Source organism: Arvicanthis niloticus, chromosome 6, assembly GCF_011762505.2.
Source record: "Arvicanthis niloticus isolate mArvNil1 chromosome 6, mArvNil1.pat.X, whole genome shotgun sequence".
NCBI classification, from domain to species: Eukaryota; Metazoa; Chordata; class Mammalia; order Rodentia; family Muridae; genus Arvicanthis; species Arvicanthis niloticus.
The window spans coordinates 44,261,403-44,275,238 of NC_047663.1; the positions used below are offsets into that span (position 1 = coordinate 44,261,403).

A 13,836-nucleotide genomic window follows, 5' to 3' on the forward strand; every position below is an offset into this window, starting at 1 on the left:
CTGTTCTACAGAGCAAGTTCCAGGACAGCCAGGGCTGCATAGAAACCTGCCCCAAAAAAGCCAAAAATAAATAAGTAAATAAATACATATAAATTTTGAGACAGGGTTCTAGAGCTACACAGATAAACCCTGTCTCAAAAAAACCTAAAAGTCAAATAGACAGATAGACAGACAAAAATAAATTTTGAGAGCTGATCTTTCTATGTTAACTTGGATGCTCTGAAACTCACTACGTAAACCTGACTGGCCTTGAACACACAGAACACCTACTTCTGTATCCTGTCTGATGTGATTAAAAGTATGTGCCACCATCTCTGGCTCTAGTTATTGTTTATTAACATATTAGAAAAAATAATATTTCAATTAGCTTATTTAAACTAATACTAACTAAATATAAATTTTTGCAGAAAGTATATGATCCCTAGCATTTTCCATTTTCTTCACGTAATTTCGTATGCTTAAAAAATTGACATTTTCTCTCATTGAAACTTTATATACATTTTTCTGAATTCTTTGTCATTCAGTTTGATCTGTTAGTAAAAATTAAAAAAAAAGGGAACTATCTTGTTACTTTTTACAGTCATCAAGTTAATTGTCCAGTATTAAGCTTAGAGGAACTTTTGGCTGATGAGTACATGTTAACACTTGTCATAAATCTATACTAGTTATAAAGTTTAGTGGCCCTGTTTTATTACCATAGAAATTGTCTGGTTTTTAAAAATTAACCCTGGGGAGATATCTTAGTGAATAAGCAATTGCTGCTAAACATTAGGGCCTGAGTTCAAATCCTCAGAACAAGTTAGGCATGGTAGTATGCTTCAGTAATTCCAGTGCTCCACAGGGTGATAGAAGCTAGCTTGCCATATATAGAACAGCAAATACCAAAACGACTCTGCCTCAAACAATGTAGGAGGTTAGGGTCAGTGTTGTTCTTTGATTACACATACACTGGTGCACACACATGCATGCACACATACTATACACATAAACAACAATGTGTCAATTTTTATATTCATACATATTCTTAAAATAGAATTATTTTTATATTTTGTTTATTTTGTATGAATATGTGCTTGTGTGCATATATGTGCATGTACACCACAGTGCATGTGTGGAAGCCAGAGGACAACTTGAAGGAATTGGTTCTCTCCTTCCACTATGTAGGTTCAGGGCATTCAACTCTTATCCTGAAGTTTGCAATTTATCCACTAACCTATCTTTATATATATTTAAAACAAAAATACTTTGTGTGATTATTTTCTAATAAATTTCTACTTTCAGTTCATAAAAAGCCATTACAAGAAGTGGAAATAGCAGCAATTACACATGGTGCTCTCCAGGGATTAGCTTATTTACATTCTCATACCATGATCCATAGGTAAGTGACTCAAAACTTAACATATACTGACAACCAAATGGATTGTTGAATTTATCACTTTTACAGAGTTGAATGTCTTTGATATTTTTGTTTACTTTAGCCAAGTAGAATTATATAAACTTACACTATTTAGGTCATTCACATATTAGAAAGAACACAGTATACACTTGATCTGTTTAGAATAATTGTTAGTTTTGCCTGTGTGTGTTGCTATATTTCCTAAAGTACATGTATTTTATGGAACTAAACTGTAGAATTACATAGTTTGCAAACAGGAAGGGATCATAATCATAATCATAAATCTGTCTGTCTTCTTGTACAGTTGATGCTCTAATTTGTGACTATACTTTCTTTAAGATTGCAAAGCCAAATAAATTAGAGCTTGAATCTAATGGATCTTTTTTTCCCTGATAACTGATAATGGCAGATTTGTTTTACTGATTCCATGACATGGACCAAAACCTTTTTAATTCTGAACATAAACCCCTAATCATCCTTGATAAAATTATATTACCATTAGAGTTAAGCCATTCTGTAATCCAGTTTTAGTTTTGTCTGTTTCACATAGATACTAGCATTTTAAAAATGGTGTATGTGATCCAGACAGTAAACATTAAACTAGGCAGTCATTTTGAGTTAATGGATTGTCATTATTTTTAGATGAGGGTAAGTGAAATCCAAGAGAAATTCCTATAGTAGCAAGTCAGGCAGTGGCCAAATTGGAATTATATGGTGTTTTCTTATCAAGTACCACCTATGTATAAAGCCCGGGAATCCCTAGCAACACACACACAGACAATTGCAGGGAGAAAGTACTTTCCCATTTGTAAAGAAAAATACAAATAAATGTTGCAGCAGGAGCTGCCTCACATTGGGTGCCAAAAATGTTGCAGAGGGCTCTGTCAATGTTGGAACCCGCACTGCCAAAAGCCTTGGGGGCTAAGTTGTTAGAGCCCGCACTGCCCCAGGCTGCTCTGGTCCACGGGTTGGGGTTCAGCAAGAGAGAGTGAGGACAGACTTGAAGAATGGAGACCAGATAGAGTGTGAATCAATCCCGTTTATTCTTCAGTCTCTCTTCTTCTCTCCAAGTCCCTAGTTCCTAGTACCAAGTCTCAGGTCCTGATCCTAGTTCCAGTTGTTAGTCTCTTTCCCAGTTCCAAGTTCTTTCTCCAAGTGCTAAGTGCCTAATTCTCTAGTACTCTTTCCAAGTCTCGAGTGTCTAATCCAAGTGTCTAATTCCTAGTTGCCTGTCTCGAGTCTCAAGTGCCTACTACCTAATAATTTCTTCTGTCTGCCTCTCCCCTTTTATGTCTCACTTCTAAGCCACGCCTTTAAGTCATGCATGCCCTTAGGTCTTATCTCTAAACCTTTAAGTCTTACACACCCAAGGGAAAATCCTGGGTTTCTAAAACAAGATGTTATCAGAGTGTGCTCAGCTGTTGTAGGCTGTTGTAAACAAGTCTCTTGTCAGGCTATATGGCTCAAGATGGCTACAAGAATGATAGCCACCTTCTGTCAGCTCCCCACAAATAAAAGTGTATTATACTCAGTATTACATTTATAAGAATCCATAAGTCTTATAAATGCTTTTTCTCTTTCAAGTTTTATAAAGTGAAATAGGAAAATGATGAGATGGCTTGCTGGTTAAGAGCACTGACTTCTCTTCCAGAGGTCCTGCGTTCAATTCCTAGCAACCACATGGTGGTTCACAACCATCTGTCATGGGATCTGATGCCCTCTTCTGGCATGCAGGTGTACATGCAGACAGAGCACTCCTACATTCAAAATAAATGAATGAATTTATTTATATATAAAAAGTTAAATAGGTATTCTAGCACTCATGGAACATATAGTCCTATTGTGTAAATGTCCATATAGCTCAGCTCAGCTTGGCTAAGTGTGTTTGCTGTTTTAGAAAAGTAAATGTGAATGTGAACTTGATGCCATTGATAGTATATATTATCCATGTGCTTCAGTTTTTGTGTTTAATCAGAAACTGTGAAAATTTGAGAAATGGGTTGAGTCATTCTTTTGTTATAAACAGAGTGTGGAAGATTCTTTACTATTTTTCCTTTTCTAAAGAAAAATGTTTTATCATTTCCTTTAGGGGAAACATAGAAAATTTACAAATTCAAAGCCACTGTCCATAGTCATAAACAAGTTCAGAGATATGCAGTATAATACAGTTGACCGATTGTTACTGCTTTGTTAACTGTTCTATTGTTAGTATATTTATACTTCAATTCTGTTCTTGTTGTCTAATTTTATTATCACAATGTGAAATTATTGAGGTACTTGGATTACTTTTTATTTTTCTTATCTTATAATATTTTTATTTTTTATCATTTTCAAACACAATCTAATGAAGGAAAGTTGAATAATTTTCTGTGTCCCTTAAACCAGAGATATCAAAGCAGGAAATATCCTTCTGACAGAACCAGGCCAAGTGAAACTTGCTGACTTTGGATCTGCTTCCATGGCCTCACCTGCCAATTCTTTTGTGGGGACACCATATTGGTAAGAATAGTCTTATCTGGTATTGATAGTGATTATACTTTCTAAGGTGTTATTTTTCCAAAAATATACTATCATTTTAGATATCTTTCACTTTGTGTTTTATACTTAATTTTACATACAGATTTGTAGGTTTGCCCTTGCAACTGCTTTTTTGTCTTTTCCTTTTTTTATTCATCTTTTTATCCTTTCCAAATGTACTTTCCTATTATTTCTGTGTATTGGGTATTATGTATGAGAGTGAAACATTGCTAATATTCAAATAGAGGAAATAGACATGCCATATAAACAGTAACAATTTTTTTTTTAAATAAATTTTGAAGTTTGTGTCTTTGTGAATGTAAGCCACATGTATTGGAGTGACCTTGTAGACCCAGAAGAGGGCATCAGATCTCTGGGAGCTGGAGTTGCAGGTGATTGTAGAGATGACCCTCCTGATGTGAGTGTTAGGGACCAAACTGAGGTCCTCTGGAAGAGCGGCAAATGCTCATCACTGCTTTGTCATATCTGCTGCAGCAGTACCTTCTTTCTGGAGACAGTTTCTCATGTTGCTCTGACTGGCTGTAAACTCCTTATTGATTTGAAATGACTGGCATCCCTGATCCTCTTGCTTTTGTTTTATGAAAACACATTTACTTTGTATCAGTCATTACATAGAGTGGTAGTTGAATTGGAGGAGTTTTGCTGTTTTCAATTTTCTGTTTGCAGAATTTCAGATGTATATAAAAATAGAAGTATGAGGTCTTTCTTCCAGTTACCCAGTAACCTTACCATGGGGTTAGTTCTGCCCTCCATACTCTCATTTCTTTCTACCCCTATTACTTTTATTGAAATTCTAGCTTTTGTCTGCTCTGGTCTAGGACTAATTTTATATGTATCTTGAAATGATAATTTGTAGGAAATAATATTTTAGATAGTTAAACTTCCATGTGCCATCTTTGTATATTCTGAAAATAGTACCTTTGGTCCACTGCATCATTTTACTTATTTGTGTTTGAAATCTCCCATATTTTATAAAGAAAAGACTTTTTAAGTGGTAACGTTACTCTGGGATGTAAAGTCTCAAATGCATAATAGAAAGAAATTTTGTGACTTTCCAGTTTCTAAAAGAAACATTAAAAGGTCAGGATTAATTTTTTTGAATAGGCCTTGTGCCTTCCTTTGCATTTCAGGTAAAAAAAAAACAAAAAAAACAAAAAAAACAAAAAAAAAACAAAACAAAAAGCAAAACCTGACACTGTTTGTTGCCCATGGTAAAATTCAGTATTTAAAGGAAATATTAGAATTTTGTAACATAACCCTGCTCTGGGATGGTCCATTTGGAATATTGCTACATGATTATGACAGATGGTGAGAATGGGTCTTGTGTTTTTTGAGCACTGAGAAATGCATACCTAACCTCTAATTTGTTTCTTATTGTAAAATTTTTTATGTTTATAAATATTGCCTGGGATTCAAATCAATGTTGTTTATATTGATGGAACTTAAGTTCTCAAACTTTTAAGTTGATTGAATATTTATTGTATGTTTTAGGATGGCCCCAGAAGTAATTTTAGCCATGGATGAAGGACAGTATGATGGCAAAGTTGATGTATGGTCTCTTGGAATAACATGTATTGAATTAGGTAAGCATTGGTTTTTATTACTAGAGATTAACTTTTTTTTGAAACAGAATCTCACTGTGTAGCCTTGGCCGGCCTACAACTTGCTCTGTAGGCCAGGTTGGCCTCAAATTCATAGAGCTTTACCTGCCACTGCCTTCTGAAAGCTGAGATTAAACGTATGTCACCATTCTTAGGTGAATTAATTTTTGATTCAGTGTTTCATTTCAATTAATAAGTTAAATTGGATTTTTATCTTAGATCTCTTTCTTTTTTTGTTTTTTTTGTTTTGTTTTGTTTTGTTTTGTTTTGTTTTGTTTTTCAAGACAGGGTTTCTCTGTATAGTTCTGGCTGTCCTGAAACTAACTCTGTAGACCAGGCTGGCCTCGAACTCAGAAATCCACCTGCCTCTGCCTCCCAAGTGCTGGGATTAAAGGTGTGCGCCACCACCGCCCAGCTTAGATCTCAATTTTTAAGAATTTATTTATTATATGTGTATGAGTATTTTTTTGTCTGCATGTATGTCTGAGTACTATATGTATGCCTGGTGTCTAGAGAGGCCGGAAGAGTGTTGTCGGATCCTCTGGAGCTGTAGTTACAGACTGTTTTGAACCTTCCTTTGAATTCTGGGAATTGAACTCAGATCTTCTGGAAGAGCAACCAGTTCTCTTATCCACTGAGCCATCTTTTCAGCTCCCAATTTAGGGAAAAAAATAAATCGTTTAAAGCTTTTACTTTGATTGTCTACTAATTTTTATATTAATGTAGATGGTATTAGGTTAAATATTTTTTTAACTGTTAAATTACTAACAGTTAAATTGCTGTTAAATTAGGTGTAAAATAATTTTTCACTGTGGTCTTAAATTTCAATGGCTGATGTTAATTAATGTTTAACACTTAGAATACACCTAATCCATATTTATTATCCATAGAAGGTTTCTTAATCATGAATTATTTGCTACTATATAAGTTACTTTTAAGACTAGAAATTAGATGTCCATTTTTGCCCAGGTTGGATAAGACTTAATTCCTGCTACTGTATAGGCTGAGGCAGGAGGATTGCACGTTAAAGGTCTGCTTAACAAGATACTGAATTCAAAGTAGCCTAGGAAATTTAGTAACACCTGCAACAACAACAAAAACCAAAACAAAACCTCACATACCTTTAATCCCAGCACTTAGCAGGCAGAGGCAGGTGGATCTTTGAGTTTGAGGCCAGCCTGGTCTACAAAGTGAGTTCTAGGACAGCAAGGGCAATGTAGAGAAAGAAACCATGTCTCTAAAAACCAAACCAAAACAGAACTCAGAAGACTAGGTATATAGCTGGTCAGGTGCATGTCTAGCATGCATATATCCCTTTGTTTAATTTCTGGTACCTGAGAGGTGAAAAATGTTTTAACAGTTTAGTTTCTTTCTTTTTAAAGCACAATAAGCCAAACTTTCTTCAAGTGAAACCATAGTGATAGATACACAGTTCATTTGGAGTTGGGAAGGCATGTATACAAGATAGTAAGAAGACCTCTGAAATTTAAAAAAAAAAAAAAAAAAAAAATGGCCAGGCATTTGACACCATGCCTTTATTAATCCCAGCACTGGGAACAGATTTCTGTGAGTTTGAGACCAGCTTGGTCTACATATAGTTGGAATAAGTTCCAGGCTACCCAGTACTACAGAGTGGTAAATAAGTTCTTTGTTTAGATGAAATTTAAGTAGCAACTCAAAAGAATTTGAGATGAGGGGGGTGTAGTTTGGTTGGTTGAGTGATTGTCTAGAATTCATGAAGCTTTGGGTTTGATAACCAGAAACCAGGCATGGCAGCATATGTCTATAATGTCATTATTCAAGAGAATCAGGAATTCAGGGTCATGTTCAGCTGCATGGTGATTTAGAACCTAAACTGAGTTAAATGAGTCTTCTAAATAAACAAGCAAACAAACAGACAGACACACAAACAAATAAATAGCTTTTGAGATCAAGACAAGTCCTGATGACACATATCAGTACCAACATTTGGGTGGAAAATTTAGGGGGCATTTTAATTTGGCTTACATAGTGATGTGTAAATCATTCTGGATTGCATAGGGATATACTAAGTTAAAAAAATAATTTAAAAAAATATCTTGGATCTCACTATGTACAGCTTGCCTGAACTCAAAGAGGTCCTCCTGCATCTGCCTCTTCTAAGTGCTGGGATTAAAGGTATGCATCACCATGCCAAGCCAAAAGAAAATAAGGTATTGTTTGTTTGTTTGTTTGTTTACTAGAAATATCAGTTGATGTACTGGATATACAACTCTGAGGTAGAATGTCTGCCTAGAGTGATGCTCTGGGTTTGATTCCCCAGAGCCATATAAAACTAAGTCTGAGACAGGACGATCAGAAATTCAAAGTTATCCTTAGCTTCATAGCAAGTTTGAGGCTACCCTGTACTACAAAACAGAAGAGAAGAGAATAGGAAAGGTCAGTAGAATCTGCCAAATTGAAGACCTCAATTTTAAAGTAAATGGATGTTACTCTTTGATTCATTCTAAGTGTCTTCAATGATCCTTACCTCTTTCCTTATACTAGTCTTATGGTACTTTGTGAGCTAGAATATGGATACCTGCCATCTAGTGAACCAACCATACTAACCTAGTGTGCATGTCAGGCTCAAATGTTCTTGCAACATAATGTGTGAAATCAGAAATGGACGAAGAATCCAGTAAGCAGATTAAAAAGGTCCGGTAAAGTTACTAAAGCATTCATTTCTGGAAATGGCTTAGATTATCAGATATCAAAGGAGGTAGGGAAGGGAGTTAGTGGCCATATAGGCAGTACATATTTTGGGTTAACCTAGTATAATGATAGAACCTAATAAAAATGATGAGAATTTTTCTTGAGATGTTCCTCACTGTAGAGAAGAGAACTAGTTTGGTTGAGGTGTCAGACAAGGAAAAGAAGTTATTCTCACTGTGTTTGGATTGGAATGAAGGATTGGCAGAGCATGGCAGCAAAAATGATACCATGGTTACATTTAAAAGCAGCTTATCAAATCAACATAAAAGGCTTGGTATGGTGGTTTAATGCCTATAGTCACAGCACTTGGTAGGCTGTGCTAAGAGGAGTGCCATGATTTATAGGTAAACCTGCCCTGCAGAATGAGACTAAGATGGAGAGAAAAGAAAGGGAAGGGAGGAGGTGACAAGAATAAGATTGATCATTGCTAAAGTTTAGAATAACAGGTTGGGGATTGGCATTTGAGATGAAATACTGATTTTGTTTTTTGTTTTTTTTTTTGTTTTTTTTTTTTTTTTTTTTTTTTTTTTTTTTTGTGTGTGTGTGTGTGTGTGTGTGTGGTTTGTTTGTTTTTTGAGACTGTCTATATAGTCCTGACTATCATGGAGTTTACTTATTATGTAGACCAGGCTGCCTGACTCTGCCTCCTGAGTGCTGGGATTAAAGCCATCCACCATCACACCCACCTAATTTCAATAATAATGTAGAAAGAAATATAATCGTGTTTTGTATATCTCTTTTTTTGTATATCTTTATGCATGTATTCTTTAATTCTGTCCATTGAGAATATGTAAAATTGGGCCAGAGAGATAATTTAGCTCTTAAGAGCTCTTGGTGCTTTTATAGAGAACCAGACCTCAGTTCTTAGCCTCCTCACCTCATGTGTCTTAGAACTACCTGTAAATTCCAACACGAGATATCTGATGCTATCTGGTATCAGTGGCTGTCTTGCATACATTTGTTCTGTCAAAGGATAGCTCTGGGGAAGTCTTTTCTCTACTTATGTGGGTTTGGAGGATTGAGCTCAGGTCATCAGTGAGTTGTCTCCCCCAACTTTTACCTTTTAGAAAGTAGAACAGGAATAATCTAAATTCAAACAGAAGACAGAATAATAAAGATTAAAGTAGAAACTCAGTTAAACAGAAAATTGAAAAATATAAAGTTTAATTCTTTATGAAGATCATTAAAATTGATAAATCTCTTTTCATTTAGGTTAGAAAAAGAAGATACAAATCTCTTAATATTAGGAGTGAAAGAAGCCAGGTGTGATAGCTTACATTTATAATCCCAAAGTTTAGGAAGCTGAAGGTAGGTGGATTACTATTGCTTAGAGCTAGGCTGGCCACACATGATGAGTTCCAGAATAGCCTGGGCTGGTGAGTGAGACCTTGTCTAAAAAAATCAAAGGGAGGAAGTATGAATGAGAAGTAACAATTAGTATTGATTATTAAAAGTAAGATACCAATAGCAGTTAAGAGCTCATACTCCTTTGGTGATCCAACATCTTTTGATTTCTGTAGAATACTCATTTGTATTCATATTCCATTGGTATATAGACACAAACAGGTAATTTAAAAGTAGCAATAAAAATAAAAGATAATAGAGTGCCTGGGACGATGCCTCCGAGGATAAGAGCACTTGCTTTGTAAACATGATCTGAGTACAAATCTCTGGCACCCAGCATGCCAAGATCTAGGAATAGCAGCACATGCCTATTATCCCAGCACTGAATGTGAGAAACCGACAAATACCTAGAACTTCCTAGCCACAGACAGTCCAGTTTCTAGTTCATTAAAAGACCTTGTGTTAGGACAGTAAGGTTGAAAGCAATACAGGAAGACACTAATCCATATGCAAAGGAATGCATAACCACATGCACTCTACCTGAAATATGTGGAAATATGAACAATTTTTTTGTCTAAATTTGAGAACTCAGTAAACCAACGACACAAATGATTAAAGCTACATATAGTAGCTGGGCAATGGTGGCGTGGCACATGCCTTTAATCTCAACACTCAGGAGGCAAAGGCAGGTGGATCTCTTGAGTTCCAGGCCAACCTGATCTACAGAGCAAGTTCAGGAAAGCCAGATCTGCAAAGAGTAATCCTGTCTCAAAAAACCAAACCAAAAACAAAACAAAACAAAACAAAACAAAACAAAACAAACAAAAAAACCAACCCTACATAGAACGCTATCAGGGCTTTGGAACAAAACAGTGGGGATTGGTATCAGATGTCTAACACAAATGGCATAATTTAATAATTAGGTAGCATAATTTAATACATATTATGTGGTATTTAAGAAAATGTTCTTGTGTATTAAAGTGTTTAGGTTTCATGGGCCATTAGAGCAGTAATTTTATTCTCAGTTGATTCATACTGAAAAGATCTTTAGTCAGGCATAGTAGCCCACACCTTTAATCCCAGCATCGCAGAGGCAGGAGGCAGGAGGAGGCAGGATCTTTGGGGGTTTGAAGGCCAGCTTGGTCTATAGAGCAAGCTCCAGGAGGACAGTAGGGCTATTCAGAGACCCTGTCTCAAAAAACACAAAACCAAAAAGGTCTTTCTACAATTTTCTATTAAGTTTAAAGTTGTTTTCAAAATGTGTTCTTAAAAACTTGATCAACATTTAAGTATCCTTATATAGTCACATTTTAACAGAAAGATTTTCTCTTTTATAGCCGAGAGGAAGCCTCCTTTATTTAATATGAATGCAATGAGTGCCTTATATCACATAGCCCAAAATGAATCCCCTACACTACAGTCTAATGAATGGTGAGTATTCCCACAAGATATGATTCATGTTTTGAAAAATTTGTAAATATTGATACAATAATAGATCATTATCAAAATGATTTGATTTTAAACAAATAAAAGAAAGGTTACTTTTCTTTTCAGTTTTAGGAATACAGATAACCCTCATAATTTAATAGTATTTTTAAGCAATATTTTGTAACTAAAATGAGTAGATTGTTGTAACTTGTAATTATTTGAAGAATAGATTATTATGTATATTGTATAAGTCATGGGTAAAATGTTTTAATTCTTTCAAAATTATTATGTAATTTAAAATCTTGAACATTTTAGCTAAATATGTTAGTAACATTGCTCTGGTTTTTCTTCTCATGTATTAATTATTGATTTGATAAAACTTCATGTAAACAGTATATAGAGAAGAGATTAACAGTTTTGGACTAGAAATTGTTATATGAGTTGAAAAATTGTGCATTAGTTACTTTTCTCATTGCTGTAACAATTTACCTAACAAAAGCAACTTAAAGAGAATTTATCACAGTCTGAGTGTACAATCCTTCATGATGGGGAAAGCATGATAGTAGGAAAAGGAGGCAGCTGGTTACATTGTATCTTGAGGGAAGAATTGGAATGAGATACATGCTGGAGCACCACTTTATTTGTCCAATTTATTTATTCTGGGAACCCAGCCCATGGGATGGTGCTATCTCCATTCGGTGTCTGACTTCCTCAGTTAATATGTTCTGGGAGCATCATCATAGACCCACTGAGAACGTGATTCTAAATCCTGTCCAGTTGATAGGATTAACCATTACTATTCTATCCCTTTCCAGAATTATACTTCTTGCCCCTAAATTTGCATTTTCATTTGATAATACAAAAATATATTTGTATTATATTAGCATCTCTGAAAGTTCCCATAGTCTTTAACAGTTCCAACATTATACAAAATGTATGAAATCTATTCTAAGATGTAAGGTAAACTTTTATTTTTGACCACTTGAGCAACAAAAAACAAGTCTCATTTTTTTTTTTATAAACTTAGCATTTGGGAGGCAGGAGGATTGCTGCAAGTTCAGAGCCAGCCTGACTACATTGTGAAACCCATTGTTCTCAAAAAGCAACAAAAATGTGTTGTCCTTTTTGAATATTGGAGATAAATATCGATTGAGTAATTATTGTTGTAATCACTGAGCTCTCATGAATAATGCAATAATAACACATTATAGGCTTTTAATATTTTAAAAGTATATATCAGTTTTCTAAATTTAGTGGAAGTCTTATTCTTTTGGTTAGGGGCAGCAAATACTTAGGTATTTAAAAATGTTCTTCTCCCCTGGTCTACAGAGTGACTTCCAGAACTATACAGAGAAACTTTGTCTTGAGCCCCCTCCCCCAGCCCTACTCCCCCCTGCAAATCCTCTCTTCTGTAGAGAATAAATACTTTGTTCTAAAACATGCTCTATAGAAAACAATCCAAAGTGTGCAAATAAGAAGAGACTTAAAGACAGGGAAGAGACTGAGAAACCATATTTGAATGGAGAAGAACTCTGATCGGGCTTTCCTCCTCTTGACTCAATAGTGGGTGATTGTAGATAGGTAAATATGTGGGAACAGGATGTTTTGTTTTCTTTTTTGAATTCTAACCAAGTATTCACCCTGCCAATGCACTATACCCTCAGCCTAGGGTTTTTAAAATGATTTATGCAAGTCTGTTTTTGGATAACATTAAAGAATTGTTGATTGCTGTAGATAACTTTGCATGAAATAATATAATTTTACCTTAGATGAAATTATATTATCTATCATTCTCCATTCTTTCTCCTGTGAATAGACATTGCCTTTTTGGATGTGTTTTTAAAGGAAATAGCAATATGTTCACTTGATACTTTCTTTACAATAGGTCTGATTATTTTCGAAACTTTGTAGATTCTTGCCTCCAGAAAATTCCTCAAGATCGCCCTACATCAGAGGAACTTTTAAAGGTCAGTCTGTAAAACTGTTTTTAACCCCTAAGAAATTATTTTAAAATGGTTTGTTATTTTTTTTCTTCTCAAACAGGATTAACTATATCAAAGTTTTTACTAAAATACTACTAAATTTGGGGCTAGTAAGATGGCTCAGTAGGTGTACTTCTTGCCAAACCTCACAACCTGCATTGAATCCCTGAAATCCACATGGTTGAAGGTGAAAAATGACTTCAGCATGTGTGCGTGCATGTGCACATAAATAATAAAATGTAATAGAGGCTTTGTAATTATAAAATAACAACTTAAAAGTGTCATTTTTGGTGCTGGCACTCAAATAGAACTACATGTTAAGCATGTATTATAATCATTCAGCTATTTTCCCCAACGCATTTAAATATCTTTTTATTTATTTGGAGATAATGTCTCAGTGTGTAGCTATGGCTGTCCTGGAAATTATTACTACAAGACCTTTGTTGTTTTAAAAACAAAAATCTCAGCCGTTTGAGTTTACCAAATGAAAATTCAGGAGCCAGAGGCTGTGTTGAAAACCTGCTAACTCAGAAAGACAGAGAAAGCATCCAGCTGACTTTCCTCTTCAACCTACACTCCAGAAGGAAAAAGTTTTTTCCTCCATGCTTCAGCTCAGTGTCCCTCCTTTCTAAATCTTTATGTTCACTCCCTGTCAACTAGTTAGTTGCTCTAGCTCTTGACCTAGAGTTGAGTTTATTTAAAGCTGTTTACAAAAAGCCCTTGGGTTAAAGATTTTGTGTGCTATGGCTGAGTCACACACACCACAAGATTTTTCCAGTTCACAGTCTTGGGGTTCACAATGCGATCTAATATC

At 35.1% G+C, this 13,836-nt stretch overlaps 1 protein-coding gene across 2 annotated transcripts in view; it reads left to right on the forward strand.

Moving 5' to 3' along the window:
• The window catches only part of Taok1 (TAO kinase 1), an 83,097-nt gene that overhangs the window by 39,181 nt on the left and 30,080 nt on the right, over positions 1–13,836 (forward strand). For both annotated transcript variants that reach the window (XM_076936259.1, XM_034506788.2), the window contains 5 exons: positions 1,282–1,378; positions 3,782–3,895; positions 5,426–5,517; positions 10,950–11,043; positions 12,926–13,007. In XM_076936259.1, coding sequence (XP_076792374.1) covers positions 1,282–1,378; positions 3,782–3,895; positions 5,426–5,517; positions 10,950–11,043; positions 12,926–13,007 — 479 coding nt within the window. The remainder of the gene's footprint in view (positions 1–1,281; positions 1,379–3,781; positions 3,896–5,425; positions 5,518–10,949; positions 11,044–12,925; positions 13,008–13,836) is intronic.